General features: G+C 46.1%; 1 protein-coding gene across 1 annotated transcript in view; it reads left to right on the forward strand.

Moving 5' to 3' along the window:
* The first annotated feature begins 309 nt into the window (after positions 1-309).
* Positions 310-17,729, forward strand: part of LOC118770961 (receptor-type tyrosine-protein phosphatase mu-like) — a 205,013-nt gene continuing 187,593 nt past the window's right edge. The window contains exon 1 of the mRNA XM_036518755.1: positions 310-536. Within this exon, the coding sequence (XP_036374648.1) occupies positions 464-536 (73 nt within the window). The 5' untranslated portion in view covers positions 310-463. The remainder of the gene's footprint in view (positions 537-17,729) is intronic.

The raw sequence follows: 17,729 nt of genomic DNA on the forward strand, positions 1-17,729 counted from the left end.
GCGCTACAGGAGATAGGCCATCGTGCGCTATATATCCTCTCATTGCCATCTCATTACACGAACTTTCATTCACTTTTGACGCCGATGGCGGACATCTGAAACTAAAATGTATATATATATCTGGTCGAGCGGAGCAGGAGGCGGGAATCATCTGCCCTCACCGAAACCAGCTCCAGGGAAGTCGGGTCTGAATGCCGATGCGCTAGCCTAAATACCCCCTCTACCGGAGAGCGCTCCAGCTCTCTCTCCGCTCTTAGTGACGTCAGGTCTCTCCTGGCAGGCTGTAAGTCGGAGCGGATCCGCTACAAAGATTCACAACCAAGAACGGGAGGACGGCGAGAAAACGTTTCAAGTACCTGACACGTAACTGCAAACAAAACAGGATTATTTTCAGTTGTCATTGAGGAAGCGTTTATCTGTTTTACCCCGGGAGCTGGGGGTAACCGTTCACGACACCCCCGCAATGGATAGGGTCATAACTTGTTTCTTCGCTGCGGTCAGTTTGTTGGTTTCAGTTAGAGGACAAGTATTTAAAGGTAAGACTTTATTCCGAACTGCCCAAGGCATGCTTAAAACAGCCGTAGATGCATCTACTGTAGCGGTTTCTTTTGGCACTGCTTGCAAATCTTCACCTTCAGTAGTTTGGTATCTTCTTTTAGTTTTGTGCGTTCCCCACACGCTATTGTTTGTGACGAAATGTGTCAGTAATTAACCCAAATTGTTGCTGTTATATCAACTCATCGATGTTATTTATAGGCAATTCTGTATTATTAATCTTCTTGCGTGTGGATACGTTACTTTGCGCAGTTGCAGTTGCGTGCCAGTGTATTGCGTTAAACTTTTAAGGTACTCGGTTCTCTGGATTCTCCTTGAGGGAATGCAACAGTATACTCTTAGGGATGGCCGTTTGCTCTATTGTTGAATCTTAGTTAGGCTGCTTAGTTTGAAAGATTACAGTACTTGCCCCCGAGTTATTAGAGCAAAAAGTTTGTGTAGATGAAACGGTTTCGCTGTTTGCCACTCCGATGAGAAAACCGTTCGAGTTCTGCCGAAACGTTCCCCATTTTTCTAGTTCTTTCCCCCAACTCGGCGGAACTCCACGGCGGTCCCGCTGTTTTATATTTGGAGCCCGAATCCATATGGATTCGCTTGCTTCCATATGTTATATACAAGTAATTAATAACAGTACCTTTGAGCTGGCGTAGTGGTGGCAGAAGTTGGCACGTAGTATTTCAAACACCAAGCTCAGTTTCGCTGTAATCTTATCAATCCAAGCCGTTACATCAGCTTTCTGGTATACTGATTTCTTTTAACATTTTGAAAACAGCAAATGATATTTTAACGTTTGACAGTCACGTTCTTGTAGAATTTTTTGTTCAACCTCTGACTGACAAAGTTAATGAACAAATGATGTTTCGTTCCACAAACGAACCTGTGGACGCTACACTGGCCATGTTCTCAAATTTGCCGTAACTTTGAACTAATTAATTGGTATGCCTTTACGTTATACATGGCAAGGTTGCGGTAATATTATGGAAGTGTTTTGAAAGTAATAGTGAAATGGGTTTTATGGGTTTGGGTTTATTTTTTAAACAAGACATGGAAACAAGCTGTTTAAATTATTACACACGTCATGTTAAAAATTAAACACGATCGTATAATAATTCACGTATGCAAATCTGAAATAGGTATGTTTATATTGTTATTTATTGCAGAACTTTTTATTTTAATGATTTACAAACATGTTTTTCTATCCCGTGACGGAGGACTTAGTCAAAACAAGGTAAACTGAAAATAAATGTGCTAGGAGTTTATGATGTGTGTAGTAGTTTACAGTATTCATACAAGTGTACTGTATGTACGGAGTGTTATTTCCATAAAGAAGAGCATTCTGAAACTGAAACGTTAGTCAGTTTTACATGCCTTTGACCTATGCTGTTGACAATATGATCCAGCCTTGGAAAACGCACCCCGAGGACTGATGTAAATCTTAAATATTCAGTTTGTCTGGGGAAAAAAAGCACAATATACACATTACGTTAAACATATACCAAAACTGGATGGGGTGCGGAACCAACCAAAAACCTAAGTGCTATTTGTTTTACCCCAGATAATACTAACTATTAACGCTAACTATTAAGTACTTATTGCATTTTGTACAATCTGTAAAATATTGTAAATCTTGTGTTAGCTGATAGATTTTAGACTGTTGATTAGAGAAATCTTTCAAGTCACATTATTTGGGTCTGTTTGTAAAGGGGACAGGTAGGCTATATTGGCATTCACATTAGAAACCACTGGTCAGAGATGATGTTGTTGTTCTGTGGGCGCAGTCATTTCTAGACTCAAATTGCCCAGGGCGACTTAAAACTGTTTGATTCAATACTTAAAAGGGGTCATTTTGGCTGTCGGGCCCATGGATTTTTTATGTGTGGAGGTACATTATCTGTATGCAAATCAATATCTGCATACATAGTAAATGTACCGCCTGAGGCCTCTCTGTAGCTGAATACACGGTTAATGTAGCAGTGTCATTTAAATGGGAACAATGCTTACAAAAAATGACTTTAAGAAGTTTTCACACACAGAAGATGAGTATTATCTTATACCCCCCAACACACACACACACACACACACACACACGCACACACACTCATAGTAGTTGTGTGTGTGTGTGTGTGTGTGTGCGTGCGTGCGTGCATGCACATAGTGTACTCAACGAGAATAGTCAGCTTCTGAACATGTAGCTTCATCTCGCGTGCTTTAAATAAAAATAATCTTGGGTTAAAGAAACACTGATACTATTGGTTAATGAGTGACGCAAAATGAATAACTGCCATGCACGGTGTCATTATTCCATCAGTTTCTATGAACGTGTTTGCAGTTTTGGCTTGTTGCCGTCTTTTCAGGCAGTTACGCTCTCCCCCTGATGGGGGCAGCATCTTACACTCCTATTCATTCACAGCTCAGTACGAGTAAGAGTTTTGGATGTCTGACACAAGAATGAACTTATGTTCTCCCCACATGCTTAAAAAAGGAAACATTTTAAAACAAGGACTCACATAAAATAAAATACCTCCTGTCTAACATTGATGTTCAGCTAATCAAGGAGTACACAAGATGAAGCAGTGTATGAGTCATGAATATAGATTGAAAACACACATTTACATCCATGCAATTGATTCCTAACAGACTATTCCCACTTAAGATGGACTAGCTCATCACCCCCCCCACTCCAAGTTATTCGCATCAATTTCATCCAATTTTCGGATGTCTGTAATAGAATGCTAGCAGCCAGGTATTTGCCTAAAGTGTTTTGATGTAGTGCTAACAACATGTCAGCATTACAGACATCTATAGATGAGTAAAGTTTGCAAGAGTAAGGTGTGAGAGTGAGCTCTGAGATGTGTCCCCACTTGAGGCAGTGGAAAGGAGTGAGTGACGGATTTGAGAATGTGAAAGGGGATGTGCGTGCCACAGGTGAGAGGTGGCACATCTGTCACTGGGCCCCTTGATGCTGTCGCTGGACATGTACAAATCCTGGACAGCATTGTGACAAAATGTACCCGTGTCACCACACAAAATGTGTATAGTCATGTGCTGTCTCCCTGGACTTGTGGTCAGATTGGCGACCAATCAGATGCCAGAAAAGTTCACCTGACTGCCCACTTGTCAGCCAATGCGCAGCTGGCGTGACTGTCACCCATTCTGCCTCTGTATTTTCCGGCAAGCGGCAGGGATGGAGGCACTCACGTTTTGGCACTCGCACCAGCAGCAATTGGCCAGCATATGATTGGAACTGATGGGGTGTCTGAGCGCCATGTTGGCCGAATGCATCATGGGGATGTTTGGTCTCTGGGCTGTGAGCACAAGAGGGCAAGGAAAGTGCTTCCCGTTTGGCCTCTCCCACATGTCATCCACCTTCCTGTGTCTCCCACCCTCAGAAAGCCAGAAATAGCTTATTTCAGCCAGGCAGGATGCTGGTTTGCCGAGAACAACATTGTTATCTCGCCCACCTGGAGCGGCACCGTGCTGTTCTCCGACGGGACCGACCTCCCACGGGCGTTCTCCCAGGATGTGACCTTGTAGCGACGGGCCGCCGCAGGAAGTAAAACAATCCATTTCTCCGGCATGAAGTTAAACAGTGCGTCACACAAAGTCTGGCGATATTTGACTTGCTCTTCGCCCGTGGAACACAGTCAGCCCTTTGTGTAATCACAACGGTGCTGGAGACAGTTCTCAGATAGGCCCACGCGAGAGCTGGCAGCCTGTTTTGTCTGAGTCAGTGGAGAATGAAATTATATATCTGTGCAATTTAAAGACGGTCTGCGGCCTCAACACTGAGAAACTCCAGGGTGATTGATGACAATTCTGTGCTGAAAGCCTGACGATATCTAAATTTGCTGCTGCCTTTCACACATTCTGTAAGATAATACTATGTAGTGTGTACTGAAAAACATTGATTTATCATCTATGTTATTGCTTTTTGCCGCCTCTGTGAGTTTGGGGCAAATGAGTGCATTTCATAAAAATGCAAAGCGGATTTAGCTCCCACTAGACTCCTTCCAGGGGCCGTCTGCTTGCTTGGCATTAGCCGGAGCACATTGCAGGTATGTGACAGGGAAACTCAGGGCAGATTCTAGTACCCTCAGCCCAGATTTAACATGTTGTCGACGTGTATTGAAGGTCCAGTGGCGAATTCTTTTCCAGGACACCGATGTTTGCCATGGCTGTGCATGGAAAACTTTCAGGACTTGCCAGCAAGTCCAAGCTACAAAATTTGACCGTTTAAGGTGCACCTCTCAACACTGCGGTGCTGGTGTTTGACCAAAACAATTGGAAGTGTGTGGTGGCCAAAGCAAAGCTCGAGAGGCGAATGAGTGGAGATCCATTTTTTTTTTTTGTCATCAGCGGACTGCCATTCGGGGGTTGTAATTAGCCTTAAGACGCGAGTCCGCCAAACAGGGCCGCTCTAATTACGCGTGGCTCCTCGTCGAGCGAGGGGACGAGGATAAAAGCTAATGAATCGCCGAAGCCGGCGTGGAGAGAGCCCCTAATGAAGAGCCGGAGTAGCAATGGTCGAGTAATTTCCAGCGTGATCTCATCACCATTTCAAAAAAAAAAACACACAAAAAAGAAAACACAACTTGTTATGCGGCGGATCGTGTTTACAGAAGTTAGCATTCACAGGAGGTGGCTGCCTGCGTCCAGGCATGCAGGAAAATACGGCTAATTAATGCTCCAAGGGCTCCATTGTCTCCGATGATGCGAAATGGGGGGTGGGGAGGGGGGCAGCCTTTTTGGGTAGAGAAATCGGGTCTCTAAACACAGTGAAGTTAGCACCCCCCCCTCCCCCCCCAAAAAAAAAAAAAAAAAACACCACACACACACACACACACACACACACCTCCACTGCTGGCCCAGTTTGAAACCAACGGTGGTGGCCTTGCATTGTGGAAAAGGGCTCATTCCCTTTTCCCCACTCATCCCAACTGAATGCAGTTTTCAGTGCCACTAATTCATTTTCCCCTGATGTTGTCAGTGCGCTGTGGATCCAGGTCGGAGACAGAAGGCAGGTGCCGACAACACCCCCCATCCTCCCGCCCCACCACCAGACCCCCCACCGTGCACCCCTCCCCCACCTTCGTAACCGCCTGCTATGCCTACAACCCCAGGCGAATCTCTCCATTACTGTCACCCTGTATCTGTGGGCAACCGTGTCATTAGCGCGCATTACGCGGTCATTAATGCATTTGGGCCCCCTTTGAGTCAGGTTCATTAGCGTCAGTTTTGTGAGCGCAACCCTATTTACTTATCCCAACCCCCCCTTTTTTAAAGTGAAAGAATTACTGTGACCTGTCCCATATGATGGGATAGTGGCCCAACTCAAAGCGAGATGCTGCCACTTTAGTACATCGGTCAGCATCAGACATGTAAGTATCAGATCTAGGACACAAGGAGGGTGTCTAGGTGACACTTTCACATTGTCCAGGCCCAGACTCCTGGATTGGATCCCTGTCATTTCTAAATGTTCATACTAAAAGGAGAGGGTACTCATGCCGTTGGTGTTTATTTGGGGGTGTGACGCTTTGAATTGATCCTAATTAATCATTTTAATTGAGGGCGTCGTAGCGTGAGGTTCCTGCGGAGTGCTGCGGTGCTGTAAATCACAACACAGTAGACAGCATTACGGTCAGAAACTGTAATGGTTTCTGAATCTGACGTCCCAGACACTTCCTGTCCAGGACCCATGCCTGCTCCTTCAGCAGGCGTCTCGCATTGAGAGGCCTCACCTTGCCTTCCTGTTGTTCCCCACATCACAGAGGGGTTTGAGGAGCACATATGGTCAACTTTTACGACCGTGCTGCCTGCTGGTAATTGCGGTTCTTTAGAGGGGAAGAGTTTCCTGTTGTCACTTTGAACAAAGGAGAGAAAATTTTGTGACAGGAAGTGCAGTAGGGTTTTTTTTTTAACCTTGCAGGGAGATGAAGAAAAGTGGAGGCTTTAAACAAAAAAGTTTACTTGTCCTTGAGTTTGTTCTTATTAATGTCATTTTTCCTTGCTGAAAAACAAAACACATTGTACTCATAGTTACCAAAATACATTGAGGGCTACTCTGTGTGAACAGGAAATTCATAGAGTTTTTTGAATAGGCTTAGCCTTTGTAAGTAACCTCAGAAAGGACTGGTACATGCTTTTTTGTTGGAACTAAATTCTTTCTCTGGGGGTCATTACTGATGTTTTTTTTATTTTTTAAACTTTAAATTAGTTGCAAGCCTCAAAAATACTTTAGATGCTTTCCATTTTTAAAATAATTACAGTGGTAATTGCTGATATCCAGCAATTACTTTTTTATTTATCACCTCTAGAGATGAGTATGCAGGTATATGATTTTTGTTTACTTGATTTTGATGTGACTTGGCAACCAGTGTTAAAATACCATTCAGAGTGTTCAGGGACTAAATCTTCAGAATTCAGAGACATAGCGAATATTTTTTTCATAGTGTTACGTTCCACACCTGTGTTTTTTTTAACTAAAGCATTTATACCTTAGCACCTTTCTTATGAGTACAATGACTGTGTCCCATCGTGTGTCTGACCCTGTAACATTCTGGTTACAACCCCAGGGCCTTCACCACAATATCACAGTTTCCACTCCTGTGTGCTGCTGTGATCTCCCGTTGTGCAATAATGTTACTAAATATCCCGTTCTGTCGTAAACCCCCGAGGCTCCAGGCACTGTCAGGCTTGTTTAGGGTTACCCATATTCTGCGGGACCCCCCGAGGCCATGCGAAGACGTGGCGTCGCCCTGAGGGAGGGTTTAACGCCGTTATTCCTCACCGGTGGGTGGTCGCGGTCTCGGCATGCTAGCAGCAGTGCGTGAGCGCCGGGGTCGCTTCGCCGCTGCCAGCGCGACAGCAAGACGAATGGCCCTGCCGTCTCCCGAGCTCCGCCAAGGAGCGATTCAAATACCAGCCGCTCTCTCACCGCGGGTAGCGGCGCCGGCGAAGGTCTCTCTGTCTAATTCTGCCGCTGTTTCCCGGGCCCCACGGGAGTTTTGCTAGCCTCCACATTAAGCACGCCCGCTAGGAACATCTTAATCAGAGATGGGGAGTGATACACGACCGTGCGGCGGCGTTTAAATCAAGCCCCTCCGCTTTCGCAGCTCTGTCAACATCGCCTCAGTAATGGAACACATCTGCCCCCCCCCCTCTCCCAACCCCTCCCCCCACAAATTACTTCTCCACATGTATTGAAATCGCCTGGAAAGGTCTGAGAGTGGAGCACTAATTAAATACCCAAGAACAATGCGAAGATGCCTGAATAGCAGCTGCTGTTTAGGATACGGTGTCTACCACCTCAATTTTAAAGAGACAGAGTGATCCATAACCACAGACACATAAATGGTGGAAATATGTCAGATTAAAAAGAGTTGTCCTCTTCATAAACAGTAATATAAAAATGTACCCATTATTGTCTCTTTTATATCTGCAATCTTATGCATGTGTGTTTTACAGAATGTGTTAGTATGTTTGTGGTACACCTTGCACACTTAAACTGTAGCTATTTGTTTTTTGGATTGTGTTATCTTCAAGTGTGTTGCTCATGAGGATGTCACCCCCTTATTATGCGAAACAGGAGCTGTTTCCATGCGGATAGTGACCCTAAAGCGGTTATCAGATACAGTCATTGGATCTCTGTATCGAGTCATTTTTGACATCGGGGCACATAACGGCTTTACGTGAGAGTTCCTTACTGGCGCAGCCAGGCCTGGCGGCTCGTGGCTCGTAGGCTTGCGGACACCGGCGCCCGCGTTCAGGCCTTAAAGGGCCGGCTTTACGATCAAAGCACTCAGCCCCGAAACAATAACCGTGTGGCACAAATGACAGAGCGCAGGAACTCCAGAGCCGCACACCCTGTAATCAGATCGGGCCTCATGGTGGAGAAATTACAGAGTGGCGGAGTTATTAGCACTTGAAGTCCAGTACAGCGGCGTTAGCGCAAACATGCTGATGGCATGCTTTCCCCCCTCCTCATTGTCGGAATGGATCTCTAAACAAACAAAGCAAATTTTACACCCTAATAACAACATAGTGGGGGATTTGGCAGAATATGTATTTTAGAGATGGGGCAGAACAGAGGTGGAGTCTGTCTTGAAAGTGTTCTAGAACAGGTGGTAATGGAACCAGTGGAGGATTGTACAGGTTTCAATGACAGTTTGACTCAGACAGCTTCATTTAGGCGCTCACTTTGAGGAAATGGTGTCGCATCACCGGTGAGTTTTTTATTTTTATCCTTTTTTCACATGAGCTGAAGTGAATTGTTTCTGTGAAGTGGATGCATTTTTAAGCACTGGAAAACCTGTTTCCTGTAATGAACATTCCTGTAATGAACTCTCTGATGAGTTTTGTGCCTGCTTTGTGTGTATACGTGTGTGTGTGTGTGTGTGTGTGTGTGTGTATGTGTGTGCATATTCATGTATGTGTGTGCGCGCGTGTATATGTGTATGTGTGCATATGTAAATGTTTGTGTGTGTGCGCGTGTGCTTGTGTGTGCATGCGAGCCTTTGCATGTCCGCGTTTTTGTACCCATTCATGCGTGCATGCATGTGTGTACTTGTGCGCGCGTGTGCGCGCGTGTGCCCGTGCGTGCGAATGAGTGCGTCTGTGCTTTATTTGGAAGGCTGTTTCTGTGGGGGGCTCTCTCGGCGAGTGCCTGAGGGCAGGGACGGTCTTTCCTCCCCTTCGTTCACGACTGGGTGATTGATGAGGAGGGTGTGTGTGCCATGATTTTACAGGGGAATGTTTGGGCAGGGTTAACGGGGAGTGGTTGAATAGTCCCCTGTGAGTTGCACAACATTGGCTGCGGTCAAAAGTACGTTTAAAGTGAGAGAAATTGGGCCGCTCCAGGATAAATTTGTTTATCGACTAAAAAAGAAGGGGGGACCCAACCGTCTTTCCATGTTGTAAACTGATTATACTTCCGTGATATTTCCTTCACAAAACTATAGCTTTTGGACGCTCAAAAAATGTGATCTGTGTCCCTGGCATGATTCAAACTGCAGTGGTGTGGTAATATGCAAATCCCTTTTCAAAGCATATATATATACTGTAAGAAAATTTAAAACTCGGGGAAGGTGTTTGGCTGGGACAAAATAGGACTTGAAAAATCTTCATTTTTACAGCAAATACTTTGATTTGTGCTTGGCATTTACAACCACGCAATTTTGCTGAGGTTCACATGAAATTTTCACCAAAAAAAATCTACTTCAAATTACATAGGCCTAAAGTTGTTAATTTGGGCAGTGGGCTCTAAGGGTAGTTTACATGTTTTAGCTGCACAGTAATTCACAATCTTTGTCAAACTGACTCCTAACTTAAATTTATGTTCTCCAAAGGTATTTAAAAGTGAACCCCAGGGAAAGTGCTTGGTTGAACGAATCCCCCCTCCCCACATACTAAGAGGCTTTTGCAAAGCTGATTTAGGAGTGTTTGTTATGTCCAACCCAGCCACTTAACCCTGTGTGTATTTCCTTTAAGAACCTCTCTGGGTGGCTTTTAAATAACTGAGGGGGGGTGATCATCTCTCTGAGGACAGCGCACGGGGGCTGGAGGCTGAAGTATTTCAGTGACCTCTGTGACCTTTGCAAGTCCAGGTCACCGTCGCTCTGTGCTGTATTGCTTTGATGGGTTCTGCAATGGGGAAAAACGAGCATTCTTCTTCAGTGAGGAAGAGGAAGAGCAAAGAGGAAAGGTTTTGAGGTTCCTGCACAGAGGGGCTGCCCACTGGATTTGCCAGCTTGGGTCTTGCAGTTTGTGGTATGTTCAGTGAGCACCAAAATGAATAAAAGAAAAAATATGTCCGCACTGAGTAACATTTTTTATTAATTTGTATAAATACATAGTATTTTAATGTGTTGGTTAAAAGGAAGGACGAATGTTGATTCAAACTACTATGCATGGATATACACGTAGATCATGGACCCCCCCCCCCCCCCCCAAATCCCAAGTTGGAGCTTAAATCACCATGGTTCCTTTATAATGTGTTATTGTGGTTTAAGGGCACACATGTTTGTAAATAAAAGGAGGGCTAAAACTGTGCACCACTTCCTGTAGGAGCGGAGCGGCATGTGAGAGCGTTTCCTGTATCTCTCTTTCTCGCTACCTCGCCTGCTTGGGCCGGCTGAAGTCTCCACGCCTGCGGGCCTTACTGGGGGCTCTGTATCATCATGTTCAGGCCCAGGAGGTTGCCTCCAGCTCCACTCTTACAGCACCGCAGCATAGTCACAATTCTGCCCGCTCCACCCCTCCCTCCCATTACAGCCAACTGCAAACAACCGCCTCACCTCTGGCAAACACGGTCAAAGAGCCAGCGCTACGGCGCAGTGGCATCTGGTGGGCGGGCGTCTCTAGGTGTGCGGTGCGTGGCAGCGGGGGCGATGTGCGGGGTGTGAGGCACACAAACCTGGCCGCTCACTCCAGGAAGGGCGCTATATTAATACGTTACCCCAAAGCCACTGTGGCGCATCATCCCAGCTGCGAATAGACTGCATAAACCGGGGGTCATTATCTTCTCTCTAAGCCCCATTCATTCCTCTCTCCCTCCTCCCACCCCCTACTCTCCCGGATCCTTTTATCAATGGTCAAGAAAAGAGCTTTTCACATATGCTTTGCACGCATCTTATTTCTGAGGGTTGGGCTTTTAAACAGTTTCAGGCGTCCAGAATATTGAATTTATAGTTGCCGACCGGCTGACTGCGACCGCAGAGCCTAAACAGGCATTTTATTTATTCTTTTCACTTTGCGGAGAAATTGCTTTAAAACCCGCCTGTTGGTGCCTTTAATCTGCGGCCAGCAATATTGTTCGGTGGCGGCCACATTGGGATGCAGCAAAGTGGGTAATGAAGGCATATGTTTACCCATAATTCTTCGCACCCAGGGAGATGGATTAAATTGGGCCGGTTGGGCTGTTGTCACAGTTTTAACAGTTGCTTTTGAGCGTGAACGCTCCCCTGACTCTTTAGGGGATTTGCTCAGCTCTGCTGAATGGGGAGGCCTTCACAGCTAATTTGGGCTGTGAAGGAGCGCCCTGGCTGCGGGCTAGTTTACGGCCTTTTTAGTCAGGAAATTTAGAGAGGGGGGTGGGGGGAGGGAGGGTCAGACGATCAGAGCCCTGATCGCTGCCTGCGGGAGGCTCACGACGACCGCCTGATCAGTGGTTTGGGCCTTGTCACAGCTCCCATATGTCAGGGGCCAGAGGCGTCTTCACACCAGCAGTCAGCTCCGGGGGGGGCGTTTAACCTCCCTTCATAGAGAGCATCGGCTGTTGGTATGGAAGTCCTGTGAGGTTTCCCTAGGCCTCATTTTCAAATACAACTGTTCTGATTAGGTGTACATATGAGCACAGCTGTGTGGCATAGTAAAGGACCAGGGTTGCTGGTTTGATTCCCTGCTGGGGCACTGCTGTTGTACCTTTGGCAAAGGTACTTAACCCACAATGGCCTGCGTAAATATCCAGCTGTACAAATAGATAAAAGTGTAACCTAAGCGAATTGCTCTAGATATGAGCATCTGCTAAATGCTAACCGCAGGAGAACTCCTGGGTGTTTTGTTATACAGCCCTAGATGACTTTGTTTTGAGGATAGCATGAAAGCTTTGGCAGAGACCTTCTGTGTTGTTCAGATTTGACCTGGCATTCCGCTGCGATCCTGACAGGAGATGGAGGTGAACACCCTCTCTTTTCTGCATGCCCAAATCCAGCTCTTAAGATCAGGTGTGTCAAGCAGCAGTCAGACCCCGGGCCTCCCTCTTCTCCAGGAGATTCTGGAATGAGGAACACTGCTAGCAATCCTCCTCATTCACACAGCTGTCTTGCTATGGAATGGTCTGAGTATGAGTTTTTAAAATGTGCGGCTTTTTTGGGAGTTTTCCTTTTTTTGTTAACTAGGGAAATGTTTTCTCTACCCAAAACTAGGTCAGACACAAAGAGGCTGCTTTTTCACAGAAGTGAAATTGTCAATTTTTGACACTCAAACCTTGGAACAAAGTCAAATAACAGAGCCCAGGCGGCCATCTTGATGCGGGTCTTGATGTGAAGTGCTTTAGGAAATGAATAAAACAGGATATCTTCTTGTTGTGAAATTGTCAGTGTCTTGTGGCACTGGTCTCTTTCCACATCCCTACTTTTATCAGGTAGGGATAGGTCAGGAGTGAGTATGTGTTGAGAAATTGTTTTGACCTGCTGAGGCTGACCCTTCCGCTGACATCAGCAATACCAGCATTTTCACTGTATCACATCATCCTCAACTCAAGTAATAGTCAGAAGCCTTTTATTCAGAACATATTTCGGAAGTATTTGGAGAGTCATCTTTTGAGCCTGTAACTCAATGTCCCCTTCTTCCTATCACCTTCCCCAAAGATGCTTGACATCATATTGTATTATATTCCAAGTTATCTCTGTTTGCACTGCATTTTACTTTTTGAACTGAACCTCCAAACTCCTATGGGCTCCCAGTCGTCATCAGCTGATGACATGGCTAGTATCAAACCCAGGTCATAGAGCTCACCATGCAATCAAAGCGAGTGCCTTATCCACTGAGCTACTCAGGAGCCCTAGCATCCAGTGGTTTAAATGCATAATATGAAAAAGGTAATCTGGAGAAAAGACGTCTCCTTAACAAATGGAAGGTGGTTAATACTAATGGAAGCTTCTCAACGGCTGATTGGCTTCAGCGTCCCATGTTGTCTTGCCTCCAAACCATCAATCATTTTACACCTTGTTACAGTTATTTATGTTTGAAAGGCCCATAAACCTCAGTCCCCTGCAGGTGATAAAGCACATCTGCGGTCAGATAACCTTTACAGCACGTCACGTGGGCGACTCCTCCACAGCACGGCTGAAGCCTTCACAGAGCCCCCCCCACAAATTTATCTCCATTTCAAAAGAGGAAGGAAGTCCCTGAAAGCACAAATTTGCTGAATGGGGCGAAAAATATAATTATCTCCTGGGTACATGGACGTGTTTATGTGCGGGCGTGCTGGCAGGCGTAAACAGGCCGGGGAGCGCTAATCTGGTCAGGGGTGTTTTATGCTAGCCGCGGTCGTGGCGCTCCACGTCTCAGCTCCGCCAGAGCTCGCCAGCGGAGGAGCGCCTTTATCTCCATGTACACAGCCCTCTTTGTCCTGCGTGGGCTTAGCTGGGCTGCTGCTCTGTGTTAATTCGCGTTTTACTTTACAGCAGTTCGGGTTGCATTTGTAGGATTTGGGCCCGCTCCCCCATAAAGCCTCGATTTTTGTTGTGGTCTTTCTAGAGCAGGAGGGAAGAGGGGCGAGTGTGCGGTTTTCTCCCTCCATCGTGAGTTTGTGAGTGAACTCAAAAATTTGCCGAGCAGCCTCGCTCACCTGTAAGAACAGATGTGACAGGGGTCGGTGTAGGCGGTACTAGGACATTTCTAGAGGTGCTCCCAGGTCAGCAGTGCTTGAGCAGGTGTGGAAGCCATCGGATGAAATGCAAACCGCCATGTTGGATCCGATCAGAACAGAATACACATAGTTAATAACGATCCCTGGGGATTAGGGTGTAGTGGAGCCGAATGATTGCAACAGCTACAGTGTGCTGCGTGATGTAACAGGATCTACACGTAGCCGTCAGGGAGGAGACCAGTTGGTCAAAGGACAACAAACACAACAAAGACATGATTTCTGATTTCTTCTCCCATTACCCGTGAAGCAGGCTCTGCGTGTGGTTGACAGTGCTTAAGATTTGACAATCACACCACAGGGACAGCATTTCATTGGCTGTACCAATCATGCCAAGTCAGTGGCTATTCCAAGGCTGATTAAATAGGAAATGCAAGGTAGAGCACGTCCAACCAAATGCTTTCCCTTGGTTCATTTTACTCAGGGTTGGTATCTTCTAGCTCCTAGCTACCTGAGTTTAATGAGTACACTCATAAACTAAGGCATGGAAGAAAGTCAAATATCAGTAAAAGGCACTTGGATCTCCTCGTGCAGTCATCGGGGTGTAGCCACTAAACCCCATTTTAAAATCCTTCCTCTTGGCCTGGAGACTCAGATGTCAGAGGTATCCTTCCATGCTGGCCTGCAAACGTAGTGGTTCAGATTGCATACTGTTGGGGGGGGGGGCAGATATTGAGGGATAAAGAGCAATTAGAATGCCTCCTTTTTATAATCTGCTGTTCGTAAGACTCCAGCATTCATCAGCTGGATGGAATAAGCATGGCATGCTGGCGATAGTGTGGCATAGTGGTTAAGGAGCAGGACTCATAACTGAAAGGCTGCTGGTTTGATTCCCCATTGGGGCACTGCTGCTGTACCCTTGGGCAAGGCAATTAACCCACAATTGCCTCAGCAAATATCCAGCTATATAAATGGATAAAATTGAAAAAAACGATGTAAGTCACTCTGGATAAGAGCGTCTGCTAAATGCCAATAATGTAATGTAATGAATAAAGCTCACACAATGAAGGACAGGAAAGGGTCTGGACATTAATCTGTCTATTGCAAGCATGTGTCCATTGTAAAGGAAAGCAATCTCTGACAATGCTTGCCTAATCATTCAATGAAGCTGGCCCAAGGTTGAAGTTTATTGTACATATTCCTGGAGAGTTTCTCTTGTTAGGAGACGGAGACAAATTGTGTGGGCTCCTTGGAGCAGCAGTAGCCTGTTATCTCCAGGAGAACAGTGCAGAGCTGTCACAGTGGCCTCTTAAACCAGGAGCTGATGTAACACTACCTTGATTCTTGCTATTTATGATGTGTCTTGATCTGACATTCTGTTAGCAGATGGAGGCTGTGGCGGTTGGAACCCTCCCCCTCTGGGCCCCAGGTGATGAACCATCCTCTAATGACAGGGGTTCGGGTGGAGCCAGCCCCAAAATATAGGACCAGGAAATTCATGATGGCTTGGTGTTTCCGGTGCTCTGTATTGATGCCAGGGAGGCATTTTAGATTGAAGTAAACACAAGATTTCTCCGTCACATGTCACACTATGGTTCATGTACAGTAACCGTTCAAAAAATGATTAATTCTTAATTATTAAATTATTTTAATTATTTCTTAATTGTTAAATGCTTTTAATATTGTTTGAGATTAAGATTAAGTTAAATTATCAGTTCTCGAACAGTAGCTCTTAAATATTTGTACCTGTGTATCTGATTATAGTTTGTTTGTCAGTAAACATTCATTTGAAAATGAAAACTTAGTAAAGTGTTTGGATGAACAAAACACACACCAATTCAAGGATTCTAACATGGCCGCTATGTCCAACCAAACTCTTTCCTTAGATTTCATTTCTCTCCATCCAGATACCTTGTAATGCCAATGACCTGGAGGCAAGAAGCAGTGTTGATATCCTGGGATTTAGCAGTGTGGAGCAATTTAATCCTAAAATATGGAGTAGTACAGAAAGCCACAGTATTCACTCTCCCTAATTTCAGTATTCGTTTCCCATGCTTTATCATCTGTGTGATCCTTGCGCTTCCCTTGCCATGAAAGCATTATGTTTCCTATAGCTTCCATACCTCCACATACAGCATATTTCAGTCAGATAATTTATCAGATTAGTCAGATTTCCTTCATGGTTGAGTGTCTGCATTTGTCCAGTTATTTCTTTCTTCTGGGATGGTACAGAACTGGCTGTAAAGCATTAAATTTATACAGGACTCAGATCCCCAGGCGCAGACGTCAGGGCTCAGAGAGACAGCATGCTACCCTGCCCTGTGCCTGTTGGGGTACAGCCATGGCCATTACTGCTCGTTAACGCTCATTTGCAAAATGCGTGTCCGAACGCGCCAAGCAGCATGCGCGTGTGCGAGGGCCTCGCTGACCCTGCTTCCTGGGTGCTCGTTAGACAGAGTGGTCATTACAGCGATTTCAGCGCGGCGTCGGCGGTGGCGGTCGCTGGGACGGGCGAGGGAAGGTCAGGTCCCCTGCGAGCTTTGAGCCCCGTCATTACGGCCCCGTGCGGGGATCTGGGGGAGGGACAGGAAGGCTGATTGCTCGTGATGGGGAGGCCACGCTCCCTAATGCTCAGCAGCTCTGCATTCAAATTAATGGTGCAGGCACAGGTCTGCCATCAGTAACACAACAGGAGATTTAAACAGGATGGAGGAAGGCCTGGGGAAGCTTGTTAGACTAGGTTTCTCTGCATTCCTTCTACATGGAAACAAACTGATGAAGATCAGTCAAACAGCACCATGATCAATCTCGTATAGAAAGACAGGTTGAACAGTTTCATGATCAATCCAGTAGGAAAAGATCATTCAAACAGTTCTATATTCAGTCCAGTAAAAAAAGACCAATCAAACAGCTCCATGTTCAGTCCAGTAGGGCGCAACCAATCAAATAGCTCCACACTCAGTCCAGTGGGAAAAGATGAATCAAAGAACTCCATATTCATCTGGAAGAGGAAATGAAAGGAAGGGGCAGGTACCCCCTGACTCTTCAAGTCCAGAGCTGTGTGTCCCACATATGACATAAAATATCCACACAAATTCAGTATATAATAATACATCATAATTTATAAGAATATCTTTCTGGCAGGTGCTCTTACCCAGGGTGAGTATCAGAAAGAAACACAAAAAGTAAATAAGTACATATAAGTACGTATTGTGGAGGCATGTGACGGAGTGCCGTCACTACGGTTGAGTATGTGCTCTGACTCCCATACCAACGAGCCAGGCTCTTTGGCGTCGCAGTCAAAGTCGCATGTTTGGTACCTCGTAGACCCGGGTTCAAGGCCGGGCGGGGCGACTGCTCTTGCCCTTCGCTACAAATGGTGTCACGAGTGGGATGGCTTGCTGCAAGGCCATCGGAGGTGTGCCCTGTGTGTGAGCCATATGAGGGACCCCCAGGTTCAGTTGACCCCAGTGTGTGAGGGACCCCAGAGATGGGTGAAGCATGGTGTGAGGGACCCCAGAGATGGGTGAAGCACTAGTGAGTGGAGCAGCCTGGGATGGGAGAAGTACAGCAAGAGAATGTGTGAGGGACACCATGGTATGTGAAGCGCATGGGCGTGCTTCCTGAAGGGGAGGGCAGTGTGATGGAGTGCCGTCACTACGGTTGAGTATGTGCTCTGTCTGCCATACCAACGAGCCAGGCTCTTTGGCGTTGCGGTCAAAGTTGCATGTTTGGTACCCTGTAGAGGCCGGGTGGGGCGACTGCTCTCGCCCTTCGCTACAAGGCAATATCATAACGTTTTTTGAGC

The sequence above is a fragment of the Megalops cyprinoides genome, chromosome 24 (genome assembly GCF_013368585.1).
Source record: "Megalops cyprinoides isolate fMegCyp1 chromosome 24, fMegCyp1.pri, whole genome shotgun sequence".
In the NCBI taxonomy this organism is placed as follows: domain Eukaryota; kingdom Metazoa; phylum Chordata; class Actinopteri; order Elopiformes; family Megalopidae; genus Megalops; species Megalops cyprinoides.